Below are 18452 nucleotides of genomic sequence, written 5' to 3'. Positions count from 1 at the left end.
TTCTGCAGGTGACAATATGTGCCGCATTAACAATGGGGGCTGTGGCACGCTCTGCCTGGCCATTCCAGGAGGCCGTGTGTGCGCCTGTGCTGATAATCAGCTTTTGGATGAAAATGGAACTACTTGCACATGTAAGTCCCCTTTTTATTTTCTGCCACTCATCGTGCGTATGGCTGTTTGTGAAGGCGAGGAGCATTAGAAACCGACAGAACTGAAATCACAACTAGAAAGACGTATCTGTATAATTGCTTAGATAGAATTCTAGACTGTCTTATGTCACTCCATTTTTAATATGCATTGAATAATGGTAACAAGATGCTGCATAGCATACTCCCTGCTGCATATGGCTGACTGGATAATGTTGATGCATCTATGCCATATGAGCAAATTTTTCATGTCACATAAGTCTCGTAATCAGCAGTTGCAGCTGACAGTGTTGGGGGTGGTGCACATATTAGTCTTAAAATGATTTTCAATGAATTGGCAGCTCAGATGTCTATATTTGAAGATGAAGAAGAAGGAGGAAAGAGACGTCTAAGAAATTTAAAGGGTATAAAAGAAGTGATTCAACGGGATTGACTGACTTGGATTAAAGACACTTTTATTAGTTTTTGTCATATCACTGAATTTACTGTGCTTGTTATTCCAAGAGGAATCTTGAAATTATTCCTTCCTACCTCAAATTATATCCCCCAAGCACAATAACTGCCACAATACTATGTATGTACCAAGAGCTAAGTAGACATTTCCTGAAGGATTTCAATATCACATTGTGGTTCAAGGTTATTCAGAGAAAGGAATTCAATAGGTTGTGTATATGTATGTTTGTATGCATGCATGCATGTGTGTATGTGTGCAGAAAGATGATAGGCTTATCCTAAGGAGTTAACTGATATCCACAGAGGTAGAGAAACCTTAGGATGCGCAAACTGCAAACTCAGCATAGCAGAAACATCTGCCCAGAGCACCTGCAGACCCAAGTCTCAGGAGTTAATATTTTAGTCCAAATTGATGAGGGAAGATATCTGGGCCTCCATAAGTCAGGGCTAAAATAATTTCATTTTGGAGCTACATTCTCTTTTACATTGTACTTCTGTTTTTTAGCCCAGGCTCACACTTCAATATCTGCTACTTTAGGTTTATTTTTGTTTAACATGAACACAATTGTCTTATTATTTAATACCTACCATTAACATGATCTTTAAGAACAAGGTTTTAAGTCATTTTTTATATTTGATTGTTTGAGACATTTATGATCTATTGTTAAAGGCATTTGTGACTTTTTCACTGCTTTCAATAAGTTCTGTAATTTTCTGTATAGTCCACATTCGATTCATGTTACATCTTCAGGTATTTGGAAGAAAACGACCAGTCCTAACATAAGGACACTAATTGTTTGAATTTTTTAATATATTGAATGCCAATATTATCTTAAATACCAACTATTTGAAATGAAGACTTTAGCTTCTCTGTTATTCACTTTATCACCTGTACTTTAATCCTTTTCTATTATAATGTAGTACTAACCAATAACATTATTTTGAAGTACCAAATTGCTTATAGAAATTGGAGGGAGCTTCGGGAGTAGATCTAGGTAGCAGAGTGGTAGACAACATTTGAGTCCTTCACTTGATCATTAGCATTTTATTATACATGTCTCCTACATATTTAGCTAGTTAATTAAATTTAAAATGTTTTATATTCTTTTTGTACACTACAGTTCTACTGATTGTATTTTCTAGTATTCAAGCTTTAAGTAGTCCATTATTTATTAATAATCACTAATATTGAGATATATTTTAAAGTAACATCTTTAAAGAAAAAATATAAAAGTGAATATATATGTTCATTCAACACATACTCTATAGAGAGCTGAATGCTAATGTCTTGCAAATGTCCCACATTTGTCTTTTTAAGGGAGAAGCAATTCCCTAGTATATAAATTCTTGCCCAAGCAAAATTTCCCTTCAAAATTCTTTCTGTCAAAAAATGTTGTTCGTTTCTTTCTAAAAATATAAATGCTTCCCTTTCAAGGTTGCAGGGAGGACAAATTGCAATGTGTTTCTGAGTCACTAGATGATGCTTTCTCTGTCTTTGTTCTGGGTACTGTGTTTGCCTCCCATTCTATTGCTAGTTTTGAAAAGAGACTGTCAAGACCCATTGCTCATTTCCCCACAGACAGGTAGTAAGCATTGTTTTCAACAGATAGAAGTCTCTCACATCACTTGGTTAGTAACCTTAATTTTATCTTAACCTTTGAGAGACAAAATGCACCTAATGTGCACATTTATTGGTATAATACCTTTAAAAGGATCGATTTAGCATTGTTTTTCTATTATATCACCATAATTTCTGCCAGCCAAAATGAAGAACTCTGAGATTTTAAACAAAATAGAACATGCACACACATACACACGCACATGCACACACATGCACACACGCACACACGCACACTTCCACGCATACACAATATTTAAACCCCAGTCAGGTTTGCTTTCCCTTCTGATCCATCGGTAGACTTTCTGAGAAGGATAGGAGGCAGCACTGAATATACATCTACTTTAGTTTTGCTAGACACAGATTTGTAGTTTCTCATGCAAATTAAGGGCCTACCTTTGTACCTAAGCATAGCCAGACTTTGTCAGGTTCCAGTTAAATCTTTGAGAATGTCCTGGATAAATCATTAACAGTCACCTTATTTATATTAAACAGCATGCATTCTCTTAGGACACAACAAAATGATCAGGAGTCCAGAATATCAGAGATATTGATATCTTATGAGTCTTTATTATATCAAGGGGAGTATAATTATAAGACACTAAAATCAAAATTTTTAATGAGTTCCTTAATCCGCATTGTGGAAATCATAGTTATATGGGTAAATCGCCTTCTAATTATATTTCCTGTTATGTCTATTACTGTGCTTAATCTAGACCTAATAGATCTAAACCTAATAGATAACTAATAACCTAATAATCTAAACCTAATAGATAACTTTAGAGTTAAATTTGTACGAGTTTAATATTGATAAAATAACAGATAACATTATTGTAGAGGAAAATGAATTTAGAGAATATAAATTTATGAGAAAAACAGACACTGGCAAAGATAAATGAACTGGGTTAAGAAATATACAAAAGCTGAGCATATCATATAAACATAAGGAGCAAACACTTGCCCATATCTTCATTATTCTAATAAGTTATACCTGTACGTATAAATTGTTTTGTGTACATTCTTATGAGTCCCGGCAAAAGTACAAAATGGTTTTTGAGTCAGCTATTCATCCTCTCCTAGACATATTGTCATTGAAAAGCATATGCGCACAAGGAAAAACACATATTGTTCTTACAAGTTGTATTGGGGACACATAAAGCAAGCCGAGAAATGCCAGTCAATGACAAATGGCCGTCTTCTCCATCCTGCAAGCATCCCAGGCTGAGGTTTAGTCTTATTTACACATTATGTATCTGTACCACTTCATTGTTAGTGTTATGTATCCAAGTACTTGCTCTTTATACTTAGATCACTGAGATTAACTATTTAAATATTGTGATAACATATCAAAGGGGCCTTTGTTGGTTGGTACACAGAATTAGAAATGGCTCTGCCACTAAATAGGTCTGAGTGTTATTTATTTCTCCAATAACGACTAGAATCCTGTCTCAGCTCTGACTCTGGATGTTGGTCCAACACTCTGCCACCACTACTAAACCAACCAGTCATGTAGCATGTTCCGTAGATTCTTGAAAGCGAGAGATACAACTACCCTAAACAGAACTCTAGCTGAGAACCCAATCCAGAAACACCTGGAATGTTCCAGACTCCAAGCATAACTATGAGGATCATAGAATAGAGAGATAGAAGTGTTTACTGTTGATTTCTACAGACCTTGTTGCCTACCTCCATAATAATGAAAAAGCAGGTTATTTTGGCTTGTAAGGTAAGTTTATTGTGCACAATGTCGATTACACATCTGAAGCTAGGATAATTATTTTCAGATATTGCCAGTAGTATCATGTGACCATACACTGAAAAATTAAAATATTTTCAGGGAATGTTGGTCTCCTTCTAGAACCTGTAGTTCGCAGATGAGGTAAAACAATTTTAATAAAGTGAAGAAAGAGAAATTTACCTATTCTTTTCACACTAAGATTTGTCAAAGTGGTAAATATGTCCTTTCAAATTTGCTGTATCTGCCTGTTAAAATTCTATCCTTTTAAGACACCACATACAAACTGATACAAACTGCCTCAGTTTCTTTGAAGCACAATGCAGTAACTCATTTTTCTTATAAAATTCCAATGTTTCTTCACATATATAGTTTAAGTTCCTACTTATTTAGTGCTGTAAATAATATAAATACAAATTTATATTGTATTAATAATATAAATAACTAGTAATTATATTTATTCCTACTTATTTAGGGATAATAATTTATAAATTATTAGGTATTATCCTAATATTTTTTAGAGATAATACTTCATAGTGAAGAATATATTAGTCATAACTTGCTGACAAAGGAACTAAAATTCAGAAACCTGGCACATGAAGTCAGCTTTTAAAAAGCACATACAAGAGAGAAAACAGCATGCTATTAACCAGTCCTTGGTGGTGATTCCTTTAGGCTTCTGATTGGTTCAGGCTACCTCGTACACTGTGATGTGCCAATTGAATTAAGTAAGCAATCCGAGCCTTGCAAACAAAATGGTGGGAGATCCTGGTTTCATTCATTCTCAATGAATTGACATCAAATAGATGGATAGTCGATCTACATTAAACAGCAGGGATATTTTTCATGATGAAATTGTAGCTTAAAGCGATGCAGACAGAGAACATGCCCCCAACAAAAAACATCAGCATATCACATAGTTGGTGAGGAGTGAATTTTAATGTCTTACTTGGAAGAAAACAAGACTGAAAGAAGATCCCATATTTTGTGCTTGTGATGGTTTGCCATGGTCAAATCCTCTTAGCATTTAGAATTGATATCTATTAGCATAACAATTCAGAACTTGTAACCTCTGAAAACCACAGAAAAATTTAGTTGATCAGTTATAGGATGCATGTATTTTCCTCATGATAATTTGGGGAGAATTATAAAATATTAAATTGAAAAGGAGGTTAGAAATGATCCTCAAAATCACATTAAGTTTTAAAATGATTTTATTTTATAAATTATGTGGGCTGTTTTAGTTGGAATAAGAAAATAATCCCTTAACTCCTCCACAGATGCTTGAAAGGAAAGGCCAGTCTCTCCACTGGCTGTCATTCCCAGAAAATCAAGTTGCAGTTTACAAAACAGCAGTAATCCAGAGTCTAACAATGTCAATGGTCTTCTGTGCTTCTTGCCACCATTTGGAACACCAGATATATCCCTGTGATACACAGTGTTACTATGTGGGGAGTCATTTATCTCCTGCTGTGGCAAGCCTCACATCCTAGGATCTATGCAATCTAAAGTATAGTAAAAACTGTTTAAGGCATGAAAAAGGTTTAGAAGTCCCATTCAAAGGATTATTTAATTCCCCCTTTGCACAGAAACTCACAGAGGTTAAATACCACTTTCGCACGCTGCTCAGAAGACTTCTCTGTCTAATGAAAAACCTTTCTATGATCTAACAGATACAGGCCATAGCTGAATTTCTCACTTCATCATCTCATGTAACAGTGTGATCCGACAACATCCAATTAGCTAGAACTTCAAGTTTCCCTTTGGGCCACATTCCTGGGTTCCAGATTCTAGTAAAATATTTTGTTATACTGAGATGAGAATGTGAAATGAAGGGTTGGAGAATAAGTTGAGTGCTAGAGTATTCGCTGCCCTTCCAGAGCTTACAACTTCTGCAATTATAGCTCCGGAGTACCTGACACCTTCTTCTGGAGCTTTGGCATGTGCTGGCATTTACAGACACACACACACACACACACACACACACACACACACACACACACTTACATACTCTAAAAATTTTAATAAAAATTATAATAAAACAATATGGTTTTTCTTTACTTCATGTGGTTCTGAGTATTATTTCCTCCAATTGTGTTTCTAGAGATAGGAAACAACTCTAGAATGAGTTCTTGATGCTGGGAAGTGAGACATGATCTTTTGTTTGTTTTGTTTTGTTTTGTTTTCTCTAACAAGTTTTCACAATAAGCTGGAAAAATGACATTTTCCGCCAAGCAAGTCATAATTCATGCTGTGTCATTTCTGAACTTGGTTAAGCTAAAGGATTATTTATTATTTTGTCAGTTCCTTATTGCTCAGACCATGTTGTCCTGGTGACAGAATTATGCATTTTGTGTATGGTTTCAAATTTATGGTTGAAAGCATAGCTCTGCAGTGAAGTATACAATTATAGCACTTGCTAAGGTTCTGGAAGCAGTGCATTGCTGTGCTCAGACAACCAAGCACTATTCATATCCACATTAAGCACTGGATCAAAATTACATACGTGGAGCTCTAAGTAAATGTTCATTTTTTTCTCTCCATGCATGCATATATGAAATTGAAATTTGCCCAAGCTCATCCATGCTCGTGATCAGTGAGAGACGAGAATCAACTGCCGATTCAAATTTAGCGAACCTGTCTTCCTAAAGGATTTCTATAGCTCCCCGAGACAGACTCTCAGTATAACAACAGCATTAAATTCCAAGATGTCAGGCAGCAAACTCTTTTATGCATTAAGTCTAAGCCTGGATTCTATTAAGTATTATTCTTTTGTACATATGCTGACATGATATTTATGAATCTTAAAAGAAGATTTTCAATTTGAAACTCCTTCATAGAAGTTTTAAACAGCTGTAGAAAGAATGCGGAGTTGAGTTCTGTTACCGTTTGTTGGTTTGTTTTAGATGAGCTATTCCTCTTTTATACTGTGCTCAGTACATTTGCTTCCTCTCAACATTCATTCAAAAGTAGCCTGGTATACAGGTTATCAATTTGGACAGTGTTATAGATGGTACTGTCACCTAGTTCCATGTTGCTCAGTTAGTTCTGGCACACATATCCTAGATTCCAAGCTGGTCCCTTGTTCATCTTATCACATGGATCTTTGTTTCCTTGATAATGAGCATTGTTGGGAGAAAAGTAGCCCGTCTTCCACCAACACGGATCCTGTTTGCACTACGAATTGTGGTTCCTGGGTGTTAGCTATAACTGCTGGTTGCATCTGAAAAGTTCAGCTTAGTGATAGAATAGACTGATAAAACCCTGAAGACTTTGCAAACCGATGCTTAGTATCTAAGAGGTTAGGGGTAAGGCTCATTTTAAACTATTTGCTACTAACTGTGAAGATCCGAGTTCAGATCTTCACAACCCACCTAAATGTCAGACAGACCAAGTGTGATCCCCATACTTAGAAGCCAGAGACATGATAGTCCTGGGCCAACCTGGCATTTCAAAAAATGAAAATGAAAAGAAAGAAATCCAATTATCTATAAAATTCTTTTTCAGTATGCATTAAATAGTAATGTACCAGGGATTACATTTTGGTTACCATATAACATTGTTGGCTTCGAGGAGATTTCGGGATTCTAACAGATAATACATGAGCCATGCATCCAACACGAAGAGCACGGGTGGTGGCATAGCCTCCATGTTTATGTAGATTCTATCTTATTTCCCCCTTCAAGTCAATTGTGGGCCATGTGTAAATTCTTAAGCAGTCCTTGCAAATGCAATGATTCTATGACTTCTTTAAAGGCAGATCCAAAAAGGAATGGGCTAAGAATTCTTCCCAAGATTTTCCTCAAATAAGATATTATCTACACACACCTGATTAAAAATAATAATCAGTGAACTACTAGATAAACAAACATAAAATAAATAAATATCCTAATGACAAACATACATTTCTGTCCACACTGCACAAACATACTCGGCAAACAAATCCAGAGCAGAAACATATTTAAGATACACAGAGGACACCATGGAAAAGAGTTGTACAACAGAGTTTAAAATTTAATATGAATACAGCAAATATAGAGGCGAATGCCAGCAGCAAACCACTGAACTGAGAATAGGTCCCCTATTGAAGGAATCAGAGAAAGAACTGGAAGAGCTTGAAGGGGCTCGAGACCCCAAAAGTACAACAATGCCAAGCAACCAGAGCTTCCAGGGACTAAGCCACTACCTAAAGACTATATATGGACTGACCCTGGACTCTGACCCCATAGGTAGCAATGAATATCCTAGTAAGAGCACCAGTGGAAGGGGAAGCCCTGGGTCCTGCTAAGACTGAACCCCCAGTGAACTAGTCTATGGGGGGGAGGGCGGCAATGGGGGGAGGGTTGGGAGGGGAACACCCATAAGGAAGGGGAGGGGGGAGGGGGATGTTTGCCCAGAAACCGGGAAAGGGAATAACACTCGAAATGTATATAAGAAATACTCAAGTTAATAAAAAAAAATAAATAAAAAAAAAGCAAAAAAAATTTAATATGTATGTGTACTTAATATATATAAAGAAATAGAGTCTGTGTGATGTACACATACACTGTTATCAATAGTTTAAGATCATTCATTATCTGAAGTAGGAAATATAAAGATTTAGAATCCTATAAGGGGTTGGGTTCGTTAGTTGTGTTTGTGGTTTTATTTTTGTTTTTTCGTATTTGGATTTCATGCTACCTCCATATGATAGCTTATGTTTATTTAACAGATACTAGAGGAATGGTATCAGAGAGAATTTGCTTTAGTGTTTTGTTACTTGGAAACAATAGAAAAGAAATGTTCCTATCTGTCAATGTACCCACAGTCAGCATAACTGAGAGATTCGGAGCAACACAGGGTACCTTTGTTCAAGCTGAATATTTCATCCACTGCAGTCATTCTTTCTGGCTTGAAATGAAATCTCAGCCCATGGTGGGATCTTTTGTTTCTATTTCTACAGACCCCTAAACCTTGTGCCTTACTGTGCCACTCTGAAGCAGTTTCCTGCAGGCATAGTTCAAAAATCATGCTCCCCTTTCAATTCTTTCCTGCAAGGGAGAAACAGAGACCAAGGCAATGTTATGATCAGGGTGGTAGAGGTTCCACCTTTGACTCAAGAGGTTCTCTTGATGCCACTGGGAGTGAGGTGTGTATAAGTTTCCTGTCAGTTCAGTAGCCCACAGGACTTATGAGAAATGAAATGCAACTTAAAGCCGTTAGAACAGAAATTGGAGATTGTCACAGCAAAAAATCCTGCTTGAGTTAGTTAAGACCATTTTCTGACCACAAGACACAAATCGTCCCTTGCTGTGGATCCCTTCCTGTTATGTATCTATCTCATCCACCTAAAGAGATCAGAAGAATAGTAATACTTTCAGGTTATGATACATCTCAATGGAATTTCAAACATTCAGATCCCAGATATAGACCATTTCAGATTAGCAAAATGAAGTTTAGCAAAGTGAGGAGAGCCACTAACCTTGTCTTATTCCTGAGTCTTTTTCTCTGTGGTTACCTCCTAGGAGATTTGTTTGAACTAAAATGATGTACTGTAGAGAAGGTTTTCTTACCAACAATCAGATGAACAATGAAGGCTGTACAAGCTCAGGAGAAAATGAGATGGTGGTGTTCTTTTTCTTTAGTGACAACTTCTTAAAAGAAACCTTTATTATATTTTCACAGAATAATTATTGTTAGCAAAATTAAATGTTCCATTCCCCAGATGGCCATCAGTACAACGGTCTTTATGTATTTTCTGCAGAGAAATTAGAATGTTGTCATTAGAACATATTTCCTACTTAAATTATTTATGCACTAGAGCATAATAGTCTTTATTTAATGCCATGAATATAATTTTATATGATTATTGTGAAAGTGGTTTATCTTCAGATGTTAGTTTTAAATTTGTAGGTTCCATGTTTATTTTAGGAACTTAATGTATTTTATACGCTACTGTTTTATATTCGTCAAACCAATGCTGTCCACAAACAAATTAATAAACCCAGTGTTTCTCTTTGTTACCTTTTTATGACAACCTATGGTAAAAACACCTGCAAGCAATTTCTCAATTTCCTGCATAAGACACCACAGTATAATTATATTCTTAATGTGTATGTTAGACATGTAGACAAATTCATCTTATTTTTTTTCAGTTTTTCCCCTTTGACCAACACTTTCTTCATTCCCTCTTCAGTTAGACCACTGAACTGAGCTTAGCAAGTGTCCATTTATGTGTAATGTGCACACAGACAATTATTTACCGTATAATGTCATTGAAACCTTGCTACTTAAATAAATACGGAGAGCATCATGGGTGCAACAAGCCAGAAAAATGAAAAGTCAAATACTGTCTGACCTCATTTCTGTGGGGTTCTAAAGCAACTTGAAACCCCCAGTGAGTCATGACCCAAAAAAAAAATTTAAAACGTATGAGCTTAGTATTTTGTATATGTCTTGTTTTTTCAACTCTAGTTAATCCTGAAGAAATAATATTCCATATATGTAAACCTGGAGAATTTCGCTGCAAAAACAAACACTGTATTCAAGCTCGGTGGAAGTGTGATGGCGATGATGACTGCCTAGACGGGAGCGATGAAGACTCTGTAACATGCTGTATGTTCTCCCTCAAATAATCTCAAACTATATGTCCCTGAGTGAGTGTGTGGATTACCAAAGTAGCCTACAACATATCTGAAATTTTGTCTGCTGTAAATTCATTCAAATTTCTTTCCTAGTGGCTCTTTGCTTAAGGTTAAAGTATAGAAAACTTCCTTTGCATTGAAGTCAAGGTCTGCTTTTCTCCTCTTTCCCTATCCTTCCTATGTCTGTTCTCTGATGAACAAACCACATTACGATGTTACTCCATAGTACACTTTGGGATCTTTGCTTGTACAGACATGAAAAGTCAGGTTAACTCCTTTTGAGACAGAAATTTGGATACAAATGTCACATTTCATCTCATTGCTTTTTAACAACAAAGACTTAAAGAAAATTTAAAGGGTTGGTGTGGATTTGGACTGCAGTGCTACCTGTATTACTGTCTCTAGTTATGATTGGAAACACACCTGGAGCACTCAACCCGGAAGGAATCTTTTTTATGCCTACCTATATTTCCACCAAGCCTTTGATGTTTGCCAGAACAAAAGCTGTTGTTCATGTTCCTGGTGAAAATAGGGACACTCCTCACATGTAGAGATATAAGACAGTTTTGAAAAGCATATGAAACATTCCTCCGAGATTACATTTGATTAGCAAAATGACTTTAAACCTGAAAAGGATTTTATTAGGAAAAATAATTATTTTTGGTAACAACTTCTTTCATTTTAACATGATTGAAATAATTCAGAGTTAATTCTGTTCACTTTTCATTTGTTTGAAATTAAAATATAACAATATGAAATAGTTTTTAAAACTACATACAAGTGGTCTACTCCACAATATGTAACAATCGCGCTCTGAATAAAAAATGCCACAAGATTACACATCTCAAAACTTTTTACTAACTGCTAGTCCCTGATACATAAACCGAATTAATCCATGGACTCATTGCTACTTTCTCTGGAATTCCTCTCACGAACCATCAATTCATTTTCTTTTGTATTAATCCTCATGTTATCATTTTCATTTGTACTATTATCTGTATGTACTATGAGTGTTGATTATTAAATTGATACAACACTTTTGGAGTGGCAAGAGAGAGCATTTTCTGGAAGGATGAATAGTTTGTTTCCTAGCGTTCTAAACACATAGAATATCAAGTCGTACCTGACTTAACTGCTCCACTTCTTTTTTTTTTTTTTTTTTAGTTTTTTTTTTTTTAATTAACTTGAGTATTTCTTATATACATTTCAAGTGTTATTCCCTTTCCCGGTTTCCGGGCAAAATCCCCCTCCCCCCTCCCCTTCCTTATGGGTGTTCCCCTCCCAACCCTCCCCCCATTGCCGCCCTCCCCCCATAGTCTAGTTCACTGGGGGTTCAGTCTTAGCAGGACCCAGGGCTTCCCCTTCCACTGGTGCTCTTACTAGGATATTCATTGCTACCTATGGGGTCAGAGTCCAGGGTCAGTCCATGTATAGTCTTTAGGTAGTGGCTTAGTCCCTGGAAGCTCTGGTTGCTTGACATTGTTGTACTTTTGGGGTCTCGAGCCCCTTCAAGCTCTTCCAGTTCTTTCTCTGATTCCTTCAACGGGGGACCTATTCTCAGTTCAGTGGTTTGCTGCTGGCATTCGCCTCTGTATTTGCTGTATTCTGGCTGTGTCTCTCAGGAGCGATCTACATCCGGCTCCTGTCGGTCTGCACTTCTTTGCTTCATCCATCTTGTCTAATTGGGTGGCTGTATATGTATGGGCCACATGTGGGGCAGGCTCTGAATGGGTGTTCCTTCAGTCTCTGTTTTAATCTTTGCCTCTCCCTTCCCTGCCAAGGGTATTCTTTTTCCTCATTTAAAGAAGGAGTGAAGCATTCACATTTTGATCATCCGTCTTGAGTTTCCTTTGTTCTAGGGATCTAGGGTAATTCAAGCATTTGGGCTAATAGCCACTTATCAATGAGTGCATACCATGTATGTCTTTCTGTGATTGGGTTAGCTCACTCAGGATGATATTTTCCAGTTCCAACCATTTGCCTACGAATTTCATAAACTCGTTGTTTTTGATAGCTGAGTAATATTCCATTGTGTAGATGTACCACATTTTCTGTATCCATTCCTCTGTTGAAGGGCATCTGGGTTCTTTCCAGTTTCTGGCTATTATAAATAAGGCTGCGATGAACATAGTGGAGCACGTGTCTCTTTTATATGTTGAGGCATCTTTTGGGTATATGCCCAAGAGAGGTATAGCTGGATCCTCAGGCAGTTCAATATCCAATTTTCTGAGGAACCTCCAGACTGATTTCCAGAATGGTTTTACCAGTCTGCAATCCCACCAACAATGGAGGAGTGTTCCTCTTTCTCCACATCCTCGCCAGCATCTGCTGTCACCTGAGTTTTTGATCTTAGCCATTCTCACTGGTGTGAGGTGAAATCTCAGGGTTGTTTTGATTTGCATTTCCCTTATGACTAAAGATGTTGAACATTTCTTTAGGTGTTTCTCAGCCATTCGGCATTCCTCAGCTGTGAATTCTTTGTTTAGCTCTGAACCCCATTTTTTAATAGGGTTATTTGTTTCCCTGCGGTCTAACTTCTTGAGTTCTTTGTATATTTTGGATATAAGGCCTCTATCTGTTGTAGGATTGGTAAAGATCTTTTCCCAATCTGTTGGTTGCCGTTTTGTCCTAACCACCGTGTCCTTTGCCTTACAGAAGCTTTGCAGTTTTATGAGATCCCATTTGTCGATTCTTGATCTTAGAGCATAAGCCATTGGTGTTTTGTTCAGGAAATTTTTTCCAGTGCCCATGTGTTCCAGATGCTTCCCTAGTTTTTCTTCTATTAGTTTGAGTGTGTCTGGTTTGATGTGGAGGTCCTTGATCCACTTGGACTTAAGCTTTGTACAGGGTGATAAGCATGGATCGATCTGCATTCTTCTACATGTTGCCCTCCAGTTGAACCAGCACCATTTGCTGAAAATGCTATCTTTTTTCCATTGGATGGTTTTGGCTCCTTTGTCAAAAATCAAGTGACCATAGGTGTGTGGGTTCATTTCTGGGTCTTCAATTCTATTCCATTGGTCTATCTGTCTGTCTCTGTACCAATACCATGCAGTTTTTATCACTATTGCTCTGTAATACTGCTTGAGTTCAGGGATAGTGATTCCCCCTGAAGTCCTTTTATTGTTGAGGATAGCTTTAGCTATCCTGGGTTTTTTGTTATTCCAGATGAATTTGCAAATTCTGCTGTCTAACTCTTTGAAGAATTGGATTGGTATTTTGATGGGGATTGCATTGAATCTGTAGATTGCTTTTGGTAAAATGGCCATTTTTACTATATTAATCCTGCCAATCCATGAGCATGGGAGATCTTTCCATCTTCTGAGGTCTTCTTCAATTTCTTTCCTCAGTGTCTTGAAGTTCTTATTGTACAGATCTTTTACTTGCTTGGTTAAAGTCACACCGAGGTACTTTATATTATTTGGGTCTATTATGAAGGGTGTCGTTTCCCTAATTTCTTTCTCGGCTTGTTTCTCTTTTTTATAGAGGAAGGCAACTGATTTATTTGAGTTAATTTTATACCCAGCCACTTTGCTGAAGTTGTTTATCAGCTTTAGTAGTTCTCTGGTGGAACTTTTGGGATCACTTAAATATACTATCATGTCATCTGCAAATAGTGATATTTTGACCTCTTCTTTTCCGATCTGTATCCCCTTGATCTCCTTTTGTTGTCTGATTGCTCTGGCTAGAACTTCAAGAACTATATTGAATAAGTAGGGAGAGAGTGGGCAGCCTTGTCTAGTCCCTGATTTTAGTGGGATTGCTTCAAGTTTCTCTCCATTTAGTTTAATGTTAGCAACTGGTTTGCTGTATATGGCTTTTACTATGTTTAGGTATGGGCCTTGAATTCGTATTCTTTCCAGGACTTTTATCATGAAGGGGTGTTGAATTTTGTCAAATGCTTTCTCAGCATCTAATGAAATGATCATGTGGTTTTGTTCTTTCAGTTTGTTTATATGATGGATCACGTTGATGGTTTTCCGTATATTAAACCATCCCTGCATGCCTGGGATGAAGCCTACTTGATCATGGTGGATGATTGTTTTGATGTGCTCTTGAATTCGGTTTGCCAGAATTTTATTGAGTATTTTTGCGTCGATATTCATAAGGGAAATTGGTCTGAAGTTCTCTTTCTTTGTTGTGTCTTTGTGTGATTTAGGTATAAGAGTAATTGTGGCTTCGTAGAAGGAATTCGGTAGTGCTCCATCTGTTTCAATTTTGTGGAATAGTTTGGATAATATTGGTATGAGGTCTTCTATGAAGGTTTGATAGAATTCTGCACTAAACCCGTCTGGACCTGGGCTCTTTTTGGTTGGGAGACCTTTAATGACTACTTCTATTTCCTTAGGAGTTATGGGGTTGTTTAACTGGTTTATCTGTTCCTGATTTAACTTCGATACCTGGTATCTGTCTAGGAAATTGTCCATTTCCTGAAGATTTTCAAATTTTGTTGAATATAGGTTTTTATAGTAAGATCTGATGATTTTTTGAATTTCCTCTGAATCTGTAGTTATGTCTCCTTTTTCATTTCTGATTTTGTTAATTTGGACCCACTCTCTGTGTCCTCTCGTTAGTCTGGCTAAGGGTTTATCTATCTTGTTGATTTTCTCAAAGAACCAACTTTTGGTTCTGTTGATTCTTTCTATGGTCCTTTTTGTTTCTACTTGGTTGATTTCAGCTCTGAGTTTGATTATTTCCTGCCTTCTACTCCTCCTGGGTGTATTTGCTTCTTTTTGTTCTAGAGCTTTTAGGTGTGCTGTCAAGCTGCTGACATATGCTCTTTCCTGTTTCTTTCTGCAGGCACTCAGCGCTATGAGTTTTCCTCTTAGCACAGCTTTCATTGTGTCCCATAAGTTTGGGTATGTTGTATCTTCATTTTCATTAAATTCTAAAAAGTTTTTAATTTCTTTCTTTATTTCTTCCTTGACCAGGTTATCATTGAGTAGAGCATTGTTCAATTTCCACGTATATGTGGGCATTCTTCCCTTATTGTTATTGAAGACCAGTTTTAGGCCGTGGTGGTCCGATAGCACGCATGGGATTATCTCTATCTTTCTGTACCTGTTGAGGCCCGTTTTTTGACCAATTATATGGTCAATTTTGGAGAAAGTACCATGAGGAGCTGAGAAGAAGCTATATCCATTTGCTTTAGGATAGAATGTTCTATAAATATCCGTTAAGTCCATTTGGCTCATGACTTCTCTTAGTCTGTCGACATCACTGTTTAATTTCTGTTTCCATGATCTGTCCATTGATGAGAGTGGGGTGTTGAAATCTCCCACTATTATTGTATGAGGTGCAATGTGTGTTTTGAGCTTTAGTAAGGTTTCTTTTACGTATGTAGGTGCCCTTGTATTTGGGGCATAGATATTTAGGATTGAGAGTTCATCTTGGTGGATTTTTCCTTTGATGAATATGAAGTGTCCTTCCTTATCTTTTTTGATGACTTTTAGTTGGAAATTGATTTTATTTGATATTAGAATGGCTACTCCAGCTTGCTTCTTCTGACCATTTGCTTGGAAAGTTGTTTTCCAGCCTTTCACTCTGAGGTAGTGTCTGTCTTTGTCTCTGAGGTGTGTTTCCTGTAGGCAGCAGAATGCAGGGTCCTCATTGCGTATCCAGTTTGTTAATCTATGTCTTTTTATTAGGGAGTTGAGGCCATTGATATTGAGAGATATTAAGGAATAGTGATTATTGCTTCCCTTTATATTCATATTTGGATGTGAGGTTATGTTTGTGTGCTTTCATTCTCTTTGTTTTGTTGCCAAGACGATTAGTTTCTTGCTTCTTCTAGGGTATAGCTTGCCTCCTTATGTTGGGCTTAACCATTTATTATCCTTTGTAGTGCTGGATTTGTAGAAAGATATTGTGTAAATTTGGTTTTGTCATGGAATATCTTGGTTTCTCCATCAATGTTAATTGAGAGTTTTGCTGGATACAGTAACCTGGGCTGGCATTTGTGTTCTCTTAGGGTCTGTATGACATCTGTCCAGGATCTTCTGGCCTTCATAGTTTCTGGCGAGAAGTCTGGTGTGATTCTGATAGGTCTCCCTTTATATGTTACTTGACCTTTTTCCCTTACTGCTTTTAATATTCTTTCTTTATTTTGTGCGTTTGGTGTTTTGACAATTATGTGACGGGAGGTGTTTCTTTTCTGGTCCAATCTATTTGGAGTTCTGTAGGCTTCTTGTATGTCTATGGGTATCTCTTTTTTTAGGTTAGGGAAGTTTTCTTCTATGATTTTGTTGAAAATATTTACTGGTCCTTTGAGCTGGGAGTCTTCACTCTCTTCTATGCCTATTATCCTTAGGTTTGATCTTCTCATTGAGTCCTGGATTTCCTGTATGTTTTGGACCAGTAGCTTTTTCCGCTTTACATTATCTTTGACAGTTGAGTCAATGATTTCTATGGAATCTTCTGCTCCTGAGATTCTCTCTTCCATCTCTTGAATTCTGTTGGTGAGGCTTGTATCTACAGCTCCTTGTCTCTTCTTTTGGTTTTCTATATCCAGGGTTGTTTCCATGTGTTCTTTCTTGATTGCTTCTATTTCCATTTTTAATTCCTTCAACTGTTTGATTGTGTTTTCCTGGAATTCTTTCAGGGATTTTTGTGATTCCTCTCTGTAGGCTTCTACTTGTTCTCTAAGGGAGTTCTTCATGTCTTTCTTGAAGTCCTCCAGCATCATGATCAAATATGATTTTGAAAATAGATCTTGCTTTTCTGGTGTGTTTGGATATTCCATGTTTGTTTTGCTGGGAGAATTGGGCTCCGATGGTGCCATGTAGTCTTGGTTTCTGTTGCTTGGGTTCCTGCGCTTGCCTCTCGCCATCAGATTATCTCTAGTGTTACTTTGTTCTGCTATTTCTGACAGTGGCTAGACTGTCCTATAAGCCTGTGTGACAGGAGTGCTGTAGACCTGTTTTCCTCTCTTTCAGTCAGTTATGGGGACAGAGTGTTCTGCTTTCTGGCGTGTAGTTTTTCCTCTCTACAGGTCTTCAGCTCTTCCTGTGGGCCTGTGTCTTGAGTTCACCAGGCAGCTTTCTTGCAGCAGAAAATTTGGTCTTACCTGTGGTCCCGAGGCTCAGGTTCGCTCGTGGGGTGCTGCCCACGGGCTCTCTGCAGCGGCAGCAACCAGGAAGACCTGTGCCGCCCCTTCCGGGAGCTTCAGTGCACCAGGGTTCAAGATGGTCTTTGGCTTTTTCCTCTGGCGTCCGAGATGTGTGTGCAGGGAGCAGTCACTTCTGGTTTCCCAGGCTTGTCTGCCTCTCTGAAGGTTTAGCTCTCCCTCCCACGGGATTTGGGTGCAGAGAACTGTTTATCCGGTCTGTTTCTTTCAGGTTCCGGCGGTGTCTCAGGCACAGGGGTCCTGCCGCTCCTGAGCCCTCCCCCACGGGAGCCCAGAGGCCTTATACAGTTTCCTCTTGGGCCAGGGATGTGGGCAGGGGTGAGCAGTGTTGGTGGTCTCTTCTGCTCTGCAGCCTCAGGAGTGCCCACCTGACCAGGCGGTTGGGTCTCTCTCCACTTCTTTTTAATAATAGGCTCACACAGAGCCCATGGATGCTCCCTACCTTTGGCTCCTTCTAGTCCCAGTAATCTTGTACCTGTTCAGAGCACAAGTATTTCATCTGCATACTTAACTCGTTAGCTCTGTCACACATTTATCTTTATCTTTGCTCTTTTTTGTCAACATAGGAAAACTCAGCTATTTTATAGGAATAATTGGCATTGTATTTGTACCATTAATATTGTGATGACACTTTCTGTCAGTATTCTGGAGTATTGTCATATTTTATTCCATTACAGGAGTCATAGGCTTACATTAGGATCTGTACTTCATCTTCTACACATATTCAAGTGTACATAGAAGTCTGTTTCTC

At 37.7% G+C, this 18452-nt stretch overlaps 1 protein-coding gene across 2 annotated transcripts in view; it reads left to right on the top strand.

Moving 5' to 3' along the window:
* The window catches only part of Lrp1b (LDL receptor related protein 1B), a 2085328-nt gene that overhangs the window by 1236177 nt on the left and 830699 nt on the right, over positions 1-18452 (top strand). For both annotated transcript variants that reach the window (XM_087654909.1, XM_087654910.1), the window contains exons 15-16: positions 9-131; positions 10406-10546. In XM_087654909.1, the coding sequence (XP_087511035.1) occupies positions 9-131; positions 10406-10546 (264 nt within the window). The remainder of the gene's footprint in view (positions 1-8; positions 132-10405; positions 10547-18452) is intronic.

Source organism: Rattus norvegicus, chromosome 3 (assembly GCF_021556685.1).
Source record: "Rattus norvegicus strain SHRSP/BbbUtx chromosome 3, alternate assembly SHRSP_T2T, whole genome shotgun sequence".
Lineage (NCBI taxonomy): Eukaryota > Metazoa > Chordata > Mammalia > Rodentia > Muridae > Rattus > Rattus norvegicus.
Note: the sequence above shows the minus strand (reverse complement) of the source record. Positions and strands in the feature narration are given on the sequence as shown.